The sequence below is a fragment of the Halichoerus grypus genome, chromosome 4 (assembly GCF_964656455.1).
Source record: "Halichoerus grypus chromosome 4, mHalGry1.hap1.1, whole genome shotgun sequence".
In the NCBI taxonomy this organism is placed as follows: domain Eukaryota; kingdom Metazoa; phylum Chordata; class Mammalia; order Carnivora; family Phocidae; genus Halichoerus; species Halichoerus grypus.
In genome coordinates this window covers 187621711-187635470 of record NC_135715.1, presented here as the reverse complement: position 1 = coordinate 187635470, position 13760 = coordinate 187621711, and the positions used below count along the sequence as shown (strand labels likewise).

General features: G+C 44.1%; 1 protein-coding gene across 1 annotated transcript in view; it reads right to left on the bottom strand.

Moving 5' to 3' along the window:
* Positions 1-13760, bottom strand: part of TRPM8 (transient receptor potential cation channel subfamily M member 8) — a 74298-nt gene that overhangs the window by 42089 nt on the left and 18449 nt on the right. The window contains exons 7-10 of the mRNA XM_078070011.1: positions 12806-12873; positions 10520-10717; positions 4898-5000; positions 3667-3785 (exon numbers count right to left, since the gene is read on the bottom strand). Of these exons, the coding sequence (XP_077926137.1) occupies positions 3667-3785; positions 4898-5000; positions 10520-10717; positions 12806-12873 (488 nt within the window). The remainder of the gene's footprint in view (positions 1-3666; positions 3786-4897; positions 5001-10519; positions 10718-12805; positions 12874-13760) is intronic.

The window sequence follows — 13760 nt, the reverse complement described above, 5'->3', positions numbered from 1 at the left end:
CCCCATGGCCAGCAAAGGAAACACAAAGTGTTTTCTTTCTCAATCGCATCGCATTTCCAGCTACAAAGTAAGAGTACCTTCAATTTCTCTTTTAATCCTGTTTTGGGAATAAATTTTATCTTTTCAGTTCTAACACAACATTTGATTGTAGTTCAAACAGACAGGGAAGCAGCAAGGTGGAATCTTGGAAGTCAGCCAGATGTGGGCTTGGAGGTGACCTGGCCTCTTGCTATGGCACAGGAGAGATAATTATGTGGGGAGAGTGTCGGTCAGGAAGTTATCCCAGCACCTGGCATACAAGAAGCACGCAGGGGCAATGCAGCGCGCACCATCTCTCTGAAGTCTACAGTAGACGCTGACTGTGAACGGACCACCAGCCCGCTCTTCGCTCTGCACCTTGGGAGCTGCCCTTCTAGCTACGCACCACCAGGCGAAGGGCTGGTCACGTTACATCGCGGTAAGTCACTGGGACACTTGACAATTACACCTGAGTATTATTTATCTTTACCTCCACTTGCTGAGCTCCCTGATAAACCTATCCCATAGGAGCTTATTGAGACTCTTATTAAAGATGATTAGTGTTTACCTCAGACACAAACCAGTGGGCAACAGGCCACCCTAGCTTTCCCATCTTCCAGAATATTCCTCACTGTTCAATTCAGTTGCCAACATTACCATTTAGAAGGTTCATAAAAATCCCCACGTTGTCAGCATCAAAATCCAGATTTAGAAGGGAAAACCAGAAACTCTGACAACACGGAGAACTATCAGCTGGAACCAAAGGGCAGCCGCTCCCAGGACCTGGAGTCTCTAGTCCCCAAAGTCCCCCCTACACACACACACACACACACACACACACACACACACACACTCCTCATGACCGTCCACACAGCCCGCTCCACTCACAATGCTTGCCTGACCCCAGTTTTCGGTGAACATCTTCTGCCAAGGGCAGCATTAACTATTTCTGCCTCATGATGGACTGCTGGGGATCACACATTGCCTAGAGAGGGAACGGTCAAGTGTCCCCTAAGTCCCCACACTATGGCTCCAGGTGGGATAGGAAAGGGAAGGGGAGGCTGCCCTGGGGCGGCAGGAGGCAGCTGTATGTTCGCCCCTGTCCTCAAGGCTTGTGTCCCATTGCCCAGCATTTCCCATATCCTTCTAGATCATTTACTTTTCCTTGGTCACACACTGGACAGGGCAGTGGTCCCCAAACTTCAATCAGAGTCACCTGGAGGGCTAACTAAAACACAGGTTGCCAGAGACTATCTTAGAATTTCTGCTTTAGCAGGTTGAGGTGAGGTCTGACGATTTGTGTTGCTCGCAAGTCCCCAGGTTATGCCCATGCCGCCACCAGTCCAGGGACCACACTGTGGGAACCGCGGCAGACGGGGAAAGAGAAAAGCTTTGCAGTCAGACACATCTTTGTTTCCAAATCCTGGTTCTACCATTACCTAGATGTGTGACCTAGAACAAGACTGTGTCTCCGAGCCTCAGTTTGCTCTTCTATAAAATAGGGGCTTGCTGGGGTGAAATGAGCTAACACGGGTCAAGATCTTTTCAGAGATTTGAGGTCAGAACAGGCCTTCAAAAAAATATCAGTAACTCGATCTGCTGGTATCCATGGAGTCCTGGATTATGAACCAGCAGAATGAGATCGTTCCTGCTATGGGTTGGTGTGGGGGGTAAGATTTCACACAAATATTACCATTATTCTAAAGGCTTTTACTTGTTTTTCAACAAATACTTATATAGTGTTTAATATGTGCCAATGTCCTAAGCGCTTCAGAAACATGATCTGATTTAATCATTATAACAATCCAATCAGGTAGGTACTGCTCTGATTCTATGATCATAACCTCCGTTGTCAGATGAGAGCTTGTGTGCGGGTAAATGTTTAACAACCACATCTCTGAGAGAAAATAATAAGCCCTGATTTGGGGTACCTGCCAATTCCTGTGGTGCAAATGCTCCCACTGTGCCCAGTTTTCAGCCACCAGTGTGACCTCACTGAAGGCAGAACTGGGAACAGATGTGGAGAAGCACCCCACTGCCTAGTATTTCCAGCACGAAGATATAATAGATTTAAACAACCTCCAGAGCACACATAATAGCAAATGTAGTAAAATAATTAGAAAGTGATGCGTTTTGATTGTTTATTGCCTTTGTTTTTAATACAAAAATTTAATTCTGAGTTTATATAATTTAATTTTTAATAATGACTGTATTTAACAACTGACTCACAAACTCTCTGAATCCTTAGCAGTCAGCTCGTGCAAGCCAACATGAGCTGACTCCAACACACCACGTAGAGGGAAATTGAGGTACAGGGAGGTTAAGTGACTTGCAGAGGCTAAGTCATGCGGATGGACTGGCTTCAGGGTCCGTTCTCTTAGCCATTATGCCCTTCACCCCGAACTATCTTTAGCAGAATTAATACAATTAAATGTACCATTCAATATATGCCTAAGTTTATGTTTATATGCAGCATCTGACCTTACTTAAATAGAACATTTCACACACAGGGATTAATTTACAAATCAATTAACTTGATCTACTTATAACTCTACCTTCTCTCTACTTACTAAAACCTTGCAGCGTGCAATAGGGTTCATTCTACTGCAAAGACCAAACACAAGATAATGTTTGCTAGGGGGATGAACAATTTAAAAATCCATAAGCCATTACTTTACTTGCGTTACATTATTAAAATTGGTAACGTATTAATATAAACCAAGTCTTCATCTGATTCTGCAACAAAGAGCCTAGAAGTGGTTGCTGAACCTCACTATGCAGGATGAACATCATGAAATACACAAACCTTCCGATCTCCACGTACACGTATAAAATTAAATAGATTCTCACTGCCGACTAATGACTTAGATTGATCCAAAAGAGCAGAAAACAAAGCAGCACACAGCCTCGCAGATCCAAGGGTGATGGGTTGTAATTGTTCCTACTGAACAGAGCTCCTAAGGCTGATTTAACTTGAGCTGTACACAAGAGGACACTGCTAAAAAATGCAGTCTTATATACCTCTGATCAAATTAAAAGTGAAAAGAATCAGTCTACTGGAAAAAAAATGGTTTTTATCGGACAATACAATTTCCGTAATGGAGGTGCTTGTTTGGCAGAGAGTCTAGAGTCTCCAGCTCTAAGACATTCATTGTGTGTCTTCAATCAAGTTGTTCTATTTTACCCTTGCACGTGTCACTGCTGACAACCCTCTTACCACAGCTTGGCTGGGCAGATGGGGCAAGGTGCAAAATGAGCACCACTGTCTTGAACTTCAGTCGAGCTACTCCTGATAAATCCCTTTCAACCATCTTGTGCATATTGTCCCCATACGTGTCCCCATCCGCTCCCAGGAGGGGGTCTGCACCTCTGCATCTAGATGGAGAAGCGCCTCTCATGTTGGGACCGTGGGCTGTGAACGCTGGATGGTGCTAGTGGATTGATATTTTCTTACATGAGTGTTTTTGTTTTGATTATCTCTTGACTACAAACCTACTAAGTCCATGCGATCGTCCTATATATACTACAAATGAGGAAAGTGATGGTTGGCACCAGAGGGGACAGTCCTCTGCAAGATCCGGTATTGAAGACCTCGTGAGAAGCAGGCCCGACCTGACACTCGACTAACCCAGGAGAGCTGCTCTTTACCTCCCATCGGCGGTCATTGGTGAAGATCTCGTCATTGGCGAGGTCCAGCTGGTTCCATTCCAACAGAAGCTTCAGCTGCCCATTCCAGTTATCCTTATCTTGTTCATTGGTGCTAAAAGCTGTAGGAAGACGGGGGGAAAAAATCAACTCACCAGAAAAAAGAGAGTTGGAACCATCCCACAGCCAATTATCAGAGCCATTTATAAAGCAAATTCTAAGCACGTTCTCTTCGAATCAGACCCTCAGAACTGTCATTTCACCCATTCTTATATATATTCTTTATTTTACTCACTCTTGTCCGTATTCTGCATGTCCTAAAGCATATAATGAGGATCAATTCAAACCATAATAATATCTTTCCATTTCAAATCCTAATGGTGTAATTATGCTATATTGATATTTTCCATAGATTCAAATTCCATGAATGTTACATTTCAAGGACCATATGTGACTTATATTCTATCTAAATCTACGAAATAATGAGCTCTATTATAACGATGTTCTAATGTCTTTTCCAGAGCAAATATATTCTGTATCTATGTATCTCTACAAATATAATCCAATTTTAGTAAATACACTTACAATCAGATTTCGGCAAACACAATAAGAACAATTCAATAAATAGTTAATGCTTAAATCACACTTCCTAGGTACCTTACCCTACTCTGCATACCTTACATATATTAATCAGGTAGCTCAACTCTACATGGTCTTTGCCAAGGATCGATTTACTTCAGGTAACATCCACCTTGATGGAATTCTAAGACAGCAAAGATCACAGATGAGAATTCTAAAACAGGTTCATTCATAAGCTTCAGGAGATTTGTAAATTCCTGAAACTGAATGCAAAGTTATTTATGTGTGTGAAGTGTGTGTGCATGTGTGTACATACATGTGAAACCCTAGGACAAAGGCGCATAGCTTTTACCACCTCCTGAGACTCAGATGAAAATTTTAAACCACTGTTACAGACAGTGCTTTGGAGAGTGCTGGGATCGTATTTGACCAGTATTGTAATGACATAAAAATTCTTGTTCTATTAAATACATTCAACCAAAGAGATTCAACTCAGTAGGCCAATAGTAATTATTCTAGCTTCCAATCCGTGATAACCAAAATTAAGTACAAGATTATATTTCAATAAAGCTGTTCAAAAAATAAATGCCAGCCGTTAGGAGCCACAGAGAGCAACACAAAGCTGAAACCTCCAGAGGAGCTATTTTTTACTCACCTTTGTACAAAGCATAGGAAATAGCATTGCTCACAATTTCATCCCCAGCTTCTTCCATTTTAATAACTGTTAATAGGTGAGAACTTTCGAGAATTTCTTTGAGCTGGCAGGATTTAAAGAGCACAGTTAGGCAATTGATTTCAGCCATAAGGAGCAAAAACTTCTCTCTTTTGGTGAAGAACCTTTGATTCCATCCTTTTTTGAAGACCGCCCATAGGGGTGATCCAGATCCCCTTCCCTCACCTATAGCACTTGCACTCATGGTGCTTAACATCTGAATTGGAATAATGAGTCCTTAAGTACAATGAGAACAAAGTACTGGTTGAACAAGAGCAACACATGGGAAAAAGTCCCCATTGAAGAGCTGAGACTCCGACTGGGGTGAGTGTGTGTGCGTGCGTGCATGTGTGAGTGAGTGTGCAAGTGTGCGTGTGAGAGTGCACATGTGTGAGTGTGCATATGTGTGTGCATTGTGAGTATGCATGTGCGAGTGAGTTCGTGAGTGTGCATACGTGAGAGTGTGCATGTGTGAGTATGCGTGTGTGTGCATGAGTGTGTGAATGAATGTGCATATGTATGTGAGTGTGTGCATTGTGAGTATGAGCGTGTAAGTGTGTGGAGTGTGTGCGTGTGTGCATGAGTGTGCATATGTATGTGAGAGTGTGCACTGTGAGTATGCATGTGTGAGTGTGCAGTGTGTGTGTGTGCCTGAGTGTGCATATGTATGTGAGAGTGTGCACTGTGAGTATGCATATGTGAGTGTGAGTGTGCGAGTGTGTGCATGGGTATGCGTATGTATGGGAGAGTGCCCTGTGTGTGTGCGTGGGTGTGTGTGCGTGCGTGGGTGTGCGTGTGTGGGTGTGTGCGTGGGTGTGCGTGGGTGTGAGTGTGCTTGGGTGTGTGTGCGTGTGAGTGTGCATGGGTGTGTGTGCATGTGAGTGTGCACGTATGAGTGTGTGTGCTTGCTGCGTGCACATATGCACACACATGTCACCAAGCCAGCACATGGTAGGCACTCAATTGTTGAATGAGTGAATAAAGGAGGAAAGAACAACAGAAAGCCATAGAAACCATCCAAGTGTGGTCATAAGGGCTTAACCCGTGGGAAGGAAAAGTCCAATGCGAACAATATCCAAGAGGACTTGGTAATTGGATAAAGACATAAGGAATTTGTTGTTATCCTTTGCAATTCTTCCGCAATATTTAATTTTAAAACCTGATCCCAAGGCTTCAGGCATCATTGAGCTTGGCCGGAGCTTGCCGAGGCAGATCTCCTCTAGAGGAGGAAGCCAGCCTGGTTTCGGTTTACTGAGCTCCAGGTTGGGGTTGGGGGCCCGGCAACATTTGGAAATGAGGATCTGGAACTGCAGAGAGTCTCGCCTGGACAGGCAGAGGAAGGTCTCGGGCCAGGGTGGGAAGGTGGAAGCAGTGCAGCAGGCACGACCTTGGATTTGAACGTTAGAAGGGACGGTTCGGGCTGCAGTCTCCAGGGAGGGCAGTGCTGGAGGCCTTAGTTCAGAGGATGCAGCGTCCAGGGGTGACCAGGAAATAAAGGAAAACCACAGGGATGCACTCACTGTGGGCCGTGGGGAGGGGGAGCGTGAAGGGAAGGGTCCTCTCTCCATGCGGGCAGCCCTAGCTCAGGCAGAAGGAAAGGGGTCCAACTAGAAATGACAGGCAGGGGCTCATTCAGTTAAGCGTCTGCCTTCAGCTCAGGCTGTGACCCTGGGGTCCTGGGCTTGAGCCCGGCATCGAGCCCGCATCCAGCCCTGCATCTAGCCCTATATCAGGCTCCCTGCTCAGCAGGAAGTCTTCTACTCTCTCTGTCCTTCCCCCCGCCCCACTTGTGCGCTCTCTTGTGCTCTCTCTCTCTCTCACTCGTCTCTCAAATAAATAAATAAAATCTTTTAAAAAAAGAAAAGGAGGGACGCCTGGGTGGCTCAGTCAGTTAAGCGTCTGCCTTCGGCTCAGGTCATGATCCCAGGGTCCTGGGATCGAGTCCCACATTGGGCTCCCTGCTCGGCGGGAAGTCTGCTTCTCCCTCTGCCTCTGCTGCGCCCCCTGCCTGTGCTCTCTCTCTCTCTCTCTCTCTCTCTCTCTCTCTGACTCTGACAGATAAATAAAAAGTAAAGGAAAAAGAAAAGAAAAGAAAAGAAAAAAAAGAAAAGAAATGACAGGCAGGAGGGGTCCAGGTCCCAAGATTCTGGGCACAAGTGGGGGTGGGCCGCACAGAGGGGCATCTTTTCCTTCCAAACAAAAAGGAAGAAGGAGAAAGTGAATATGGATACAGAGCAAACTGATGGGGCCCAGGGACAACTGTGGGGAATCCTATCTGGTCTCCCTCTCTGACACCTCCCTCATGCCTCCTTCAGCCCTATCTGTGCACCACAGCCAGTATGAGTTTTCCTGAACACAATGCACCACATTCTCACCCTGCTTCAACCTTTCAGTGGCTTCCCATTCCACTTGAATAAGACCCAAACCTAAACAATGTTCAAGACTGCCTGGCCTGGCCCCTCACAAGCTCTCCAGCTTCCACTCGAAACTTTTACCTTCACTGACGTATTCCAGGTCATTGGGTAGGCCATGCTTGCCTCGCACCTCAGGATCTTTGCACATGCTGTTCTCACCATTACAATCCCAGTCCTCACCCCAGCCTTCAGATCACAGCTCCCACATCACCTCCTCTGAGAAGTCTTCCCCTGAGAGGCCCTTCATACCAGGCTGAGCTCCCTTGGCTCATGCCCTTCAGAACCCATGTTACCTTTCTTTAGCATACCCATTTCAGTTTGATATTATACTATGCTATATATTGTAATTACTCAACATAAACTTTTTTTCCAATTCCTGTTTTCTTTATGAGGACAAGGACTCTTCCTATTGTGTATACTGTTCTTTCTGAAGTGCTTATTCCAGAACCTGGCATGTGGTATATGTTCAATAAATATGAACTGAATAAATGAGTAGATGAAAGAGTTTGACGTAATGAATGGTATCTAGGCTGACTGACAGATTGGGACATTACGGAGGGTCAAGTCCTTGAGAAGGTGAGGAGTATGCACAGGGGAACAACTCTGGGTGAACTGGTGGAAAGGGAAAGCATGATCCCAGTGGAGAGGTAACTGGGTCCCCTGGAAAGGTCAGGAAGCCATGAGTTCAGAGTCTGGGGTTGGTCATCCACAAGATCAGTGAGGTCACCCCTAATTAGCCTAGGGGGGTGCTCAATTAATATCTGACTGGATGTATACATTCATTAATTAATAATTCCTCTCTTGAGCTTGGTCTTTTGGGAAATCTGTACCAATTGCAAACCTTCATATAAGTGCATGATTAAAATGCTGGACTAATTTTTATTATTGATGGATGTCTTCTGGCATGCTCATAATTATGATGGATCATTAGCATATTAGATAGGAATATGAATGAGGTACGAATCCCAGAAAGGATAAGTGAAATGTGTCTGATTTTTAGCCTATTTCAGATTTCTGTAATAGTTTTCTGAAAACAGAAATCAAAATCCCTCATCGAGGGTGGGGGACCCATGAGATGGCCTCTGTTCTTTGGACATGACCTGGCTCAGCTTCTTCAAGCCAACTTGCATGAGTGAGAGAAAAGGCACTGGAGAGGACTCAGGGCCATCTTTGGTGGGTAAGCTAAGAGTTGTCTATTTCTTCCTCTGTGGATATCCTTGAACCAACCCCTAAATTTCTTCCATCCATCATGGGAAAACACCTTGAGTACAATGCTCAACACACAGTGTCTCTGGGATTGCTCTGCTGATATGTTTGGAATTGACTCAGACCATTTAGGTCTCCATATGTGGAGAATCAAAACTGCATAACCACTTTGGGGAGGGAGGACTCCTATTCCTTACCCACATATTTCCATGCAGAGCAGGCTCCATCCGAATCAAGCCCCTTGATATTCTCCACCCCTTTGCTTACTCCCACTCAGGGTGGGGGAGTGACATGTCTGATTGGTAACTTTCACCTTGCCTGGCCAGCACTTTCCTGCTTCTTTGTTGGGATCTGCTCCTTGCAGAGTGCTAGTGCTCTGGTCTGCCAACAGCCACACACCTAGCCTGGGAGAAGGCAGCCACTATCTATGGCTGGGTGGGCTCATCTGTCTCATTCTGGGGCTGAGCACCAGGAAGCCCATTACGACTGCACCCCTAAGCCGCATCTGTCAACTTTGCCTTCATCATCAATGAAGCTGATAAAATTTGATCTCTATTTGCCTGATTCTTGTGTCTGTCTCTCAACTGGACTTGGCCAAGATACAAGAAAATCCCAACATGAACTTTAATATAAAACCCCCAGCTTTACATTTTTAGTAGAATCTGGAAAATGCAATAATTCACATAGGAATCTCATACAAGCATTCGTGGGGCAGGCCATCATTCAGCACCAACACTGACTCTGGAAGAAGATGCATCTTCGTTTTTAAATTCTAAATTTAAGGTAATAAAGCTTAATCCAGAAAGGACTTGCTTCCTGATCACTTCGACCCCACTGCACCTCACCAGAATTATCAGCTAACTGTCCATTCATCTGAAATTAAACAAGACCAATAGGGTCCCACTGTGTGTTAATTTACCACAGAGAACCGGGCAGCCTAGAAGGCTGGGTTGATTTTTCTCATGATTTATAAGGATTTGGTTCATCCCAGCTTGCCTTAAACAATGGCAGAGGCTACCACGAGCAAGACTACCTTCACTATCCTAGGGTTTCAGTTTGCTGCACTGGATGTTTTGAGGTGCTTTCACAACTAAATACTGTTGAAATGCCAGTCTAGTTAAAGAATATTTTTTATACTAAATTCAACCTTGAACTCTCATGACGAAATGGACTCTAGGACTAAAATAACTCTCTCGTTGTCTAGCTTGTTATTTCCTTTATGGAAAAATTCCCAAGTGGCAGCACATACTCCTAAAAAATATCCAAACATCGAAGGCCATTCTGGAATGAGCTGATGTGAATGCACCCACTAATACTAATGTGGGCTTTCTAATGAACTGAGCAGTCAAGGAAATGGAAGTCAGTTCAAGTCAACAGCATTCACGAAACAGAATAGTTAGAAGCCATGGTACTATGTCAAAATAGTTCTATAGGCTTAGCCATAAGAAGTATAATAGAGATTCTGATAAGTACACATTTCTTACATGATCTGATGAGAAAGGGGAGACATTCTGAATTGAATCACGGGCCAGTTAACTTAGAAAGGCAATTATTCTGTAGTAACAACGGCTCCGGTGGATGTAGACTGTTTAGCATCTGCAGTTCTAAAGCATGATTACCAGGGATTTCTTTCCTCTGCTCCCCTGACACACACAAAACTCAGAAGCTAACCGTTTGTTGAAGTCATGGCATAAAATGATTACCAGCTTGGCTAACAGACTTGAGTCTGAACCTGAATGCCACCCCTTACTAGGTATGGACACTTGGCGAGTTATTTAACTTTTATGAGCAGCAAGAGACCTGGTTTGGGCCAGAGTATCGCTTCAGTGTCACTGAGAATGGACAAAACAGCCGCAGTTCTAGGGGAGTCGGGCACTTACAGCTTCCTCCCCGCCATGAACTTGACTCTCTTCTTCTCAGCCCCCAGAAGCCACCTACAGCTCACCCATTTGATCCAACTCTCAGTCTCCTCCTCAGGCAGCCGGGACACCGTGCGGGGTAAGAAGCGCACAAGCTTCTCCTTGACCATGGATGACGTCAGGGCGTCCTCCACCTCCACCAGGCTCGCGATCACATCCGCAATCTGCCCTGAGCCTTCCACCACCACACAGGGGATTTTACTTTTGATGGATGTGTTGATGGCCTAGGAAACAGGAGACAGAGTTGGCCAGATGGAAGACACACTGATGACCTACCGAACGTGCTCCAGGACCAAACTGGTCCACCAGACACCTTGACACATCTCTGCACTTCTTCCTTTGGGGTTTTATTCCAGTCACAAGCAAACCAAGTATTTGCAACTGTCTATAAATGAACAACATAAGCCAGTTATATTATATCCTGTGCTAATACCGATTCCCATAATAAGGACACGTGTCACGAGCTTAAGTTCTCCATAAATAAGTGCTTAAAATACCTCTATATACAAAATCATCATTCCAAATACTGACATCATAGATATGCATGACAACTCCTAAAAACAGTATTCAATATTATTGTTGACAACTTATCTGACAGAGGTTATCACATTCATACTTCTAAGGTATGAAAATACCTTCAAAGTGGCAGCCATATATTTTGTATTATGTTGACACATATTTCCCTTATAATTCCCAAATAATTTTCTTTACTCCTTTTATGAAAAGAGAATAAAATTAAATTTGTTTCCCAGATATATACACACCATGCTTTTATTATTTCCTTTATAAAAACCACAGAGGTTTTTATAGGTCTTAAGAATTTTAAATCACTTGACAGCAAGACACAGTGATCTCTGTGCACAGAAGAAACTGTGGAACCCCTGTCTTTAGCAGAGACTAAACACCTTCCTGGAGAACACATCGCCCATAGAGCACAGGGTGCCTCATCCTGGGGGGCAGAGGGGTGTTTCCAGCTCTGCACCCCACTGCCTGCCCTGCGGACGGGTGTCCACATGCTGGGGCCAGAGTAGGGTGATCAGACAGGGACAGCTCCCTCAGAGTAGGGTGATCAGACAGAGAGCTGTCCTTCTTCTCTCCTGTCCCCTGTCCTGGGCGTGGTTACCGGCCGCACAGCCATTTGGGGAAAATGTCACAGAACTTCAGTGCCTGGGCCCCAGTGGTTCTCTGGAAATCAGAGAATTCTAAATCTAAAATTTGAAAGAGAGCTAGTAAATATAACCATCTTTCAATTCCTTTCTCTCCGTCTCTCTTCCTCTCTTCTTCTTCTGCTCTTAAAGCATTCACATACTGACAATTTCAAAAAATCTTTAATTTTTCCCTGAAAAGTCTTTCCCTGAAAACTTTCATTTAACAATGGTCTCAGCAGGAGATCTCACAGTAGGTGCTCAATAAATATGTGTGAATGAATGAATGAATGAATAGGCCATTGTTACATAAAAGAATAAACAAAGTGCTAGATTATGATTCCAAATAACTTGAACAGGAATTACGTGTAACTCCAGGAGGAGACTCGGAGGGAGTGGAGAGGATCAAGAATCGTGATACACAGGATAGAGGATACAGCGGGTAGGCAAATCAACGTGGAAATTAATTAAAAGGAGGAGTTAAAAATCACTTTCTTGTGAAGTCCTATTGCTAAAACAGTGAGATCTTCAACATGATGTGCATGCCTTCAACTACCAACAAGAATGCAATCACACTGATGCTTTCTAAAAGGTCAGGCAGAAGCCCGGCTGCCGGTAACAGGAACTCAGAAACATCAGAGTAACACAGATGGGGTGGGAAGCAGAATTCCCTGCTCCACTGCTCAACACTGCAGGTGCAGAATCGTCCAGGAAGCTTTCTGTGATCCCAGAGTCACTTAGGGCTCGGGGTTCCTTCTTATGGGGGTGGAGTCCTTGCAGGCCCAGGAAGCACATGGATGGGCCTTTGGTGGTCTAGGAACCCCAATTTGTCTGTGTATGATCACAGCTCATCTCCATGCAGATGGGGTGGCCATGGTTTTCCAATATATATGCTGGTTATTATCTTTAAGTCTTATGAGTTAATGTCAACCCTTCTCCTTGATGGGCTGATGGCCAAAGCCAACATTAGGTATATAAGCTATTCATGTTCTTCCGAAGTCTCCTCTGGACTCTTAGGGAACGCTGTATTGTGAAAATACAACTACCTACTTGCCGTAGTAAAAGAAATTAGTCAGGTTGAATTACGTGAGCGCCAAAGCTCTGAAAATACAAATTTGCTGGGTTAGTTTGTTGATCAATTTTCTAGAAAACCAAATCGAGACTCACCTTCAAAGTCTCTTTGCCACCTCCTTGGGCAAAACACACAATGGGGATCTTGCCACCATAGTTGGAATCTGTAAGGCATAAAAAGTAAAACTTACTCCGGGCTCATTAGAAATACTCACCTATCTCAAGAAGAAGCAGACCAGGAGCTTCTGTTCCAAAGAGCCCAGGGTGTGGGGTGATGGCGGCAGACTTGACTATCTCTCCGTTGATCATGATGGATGTGTCTCTGCACCCCAAACCAGTATGACACAGGTCACGTTGCAATTTGTTACCGATATTTAAAATGCTAAAGTCTGTGAGTGATTTACTTTGGCTAAGATATATTAGACCAAGTTCAAGTTTATCCTTACAATAATACACTCTCACTGATTTGCATAATCCTATGCTTTCTTGAGTGGGTGAAAAATTTGCATAACTATGTTCTCTCAAGAAAGAGTATTACATATATAAATGTCTTCCTTCATGTATGTCCCACTAAAAAAGGAAAAAGATGTTGAAAACATCTCCAATATGTCCCTGTTATGGAGTCTGTCACTACATCGTGAGGTACTCTGGTTCCATAACAAGACATATCTCAACACCAACATCTCAACAGTGGTAAGAGAGAGAGAATTTGTCACTTCCCAAGGCAAATAAAGGCTTTCACTCAACTGCTGCATTCTTCCCTTGAAACCGATATTTTAGGTGGTTCTATTATATAGAAATCGCCAAGATTCAAACACGTAACCCATCCAACTGTTGAGCTAACGGGTTGGTTTTTATCATTTTTACCCTAGCCAACTGCATTGTTTCATAAGCTCAGGTTTGCCATTATGGATTTTATTTGTTCTTAAATGTTGTCTAGCAGAAGAAGAGACAGCAGGTTTTCCATACTGACAAACCAGAGTGTGACAAGGCAGCATTTAAGGTCCAGTCACGGAAAAGAAGAGAAATAACAGTTCCTCTTTGGCCATAG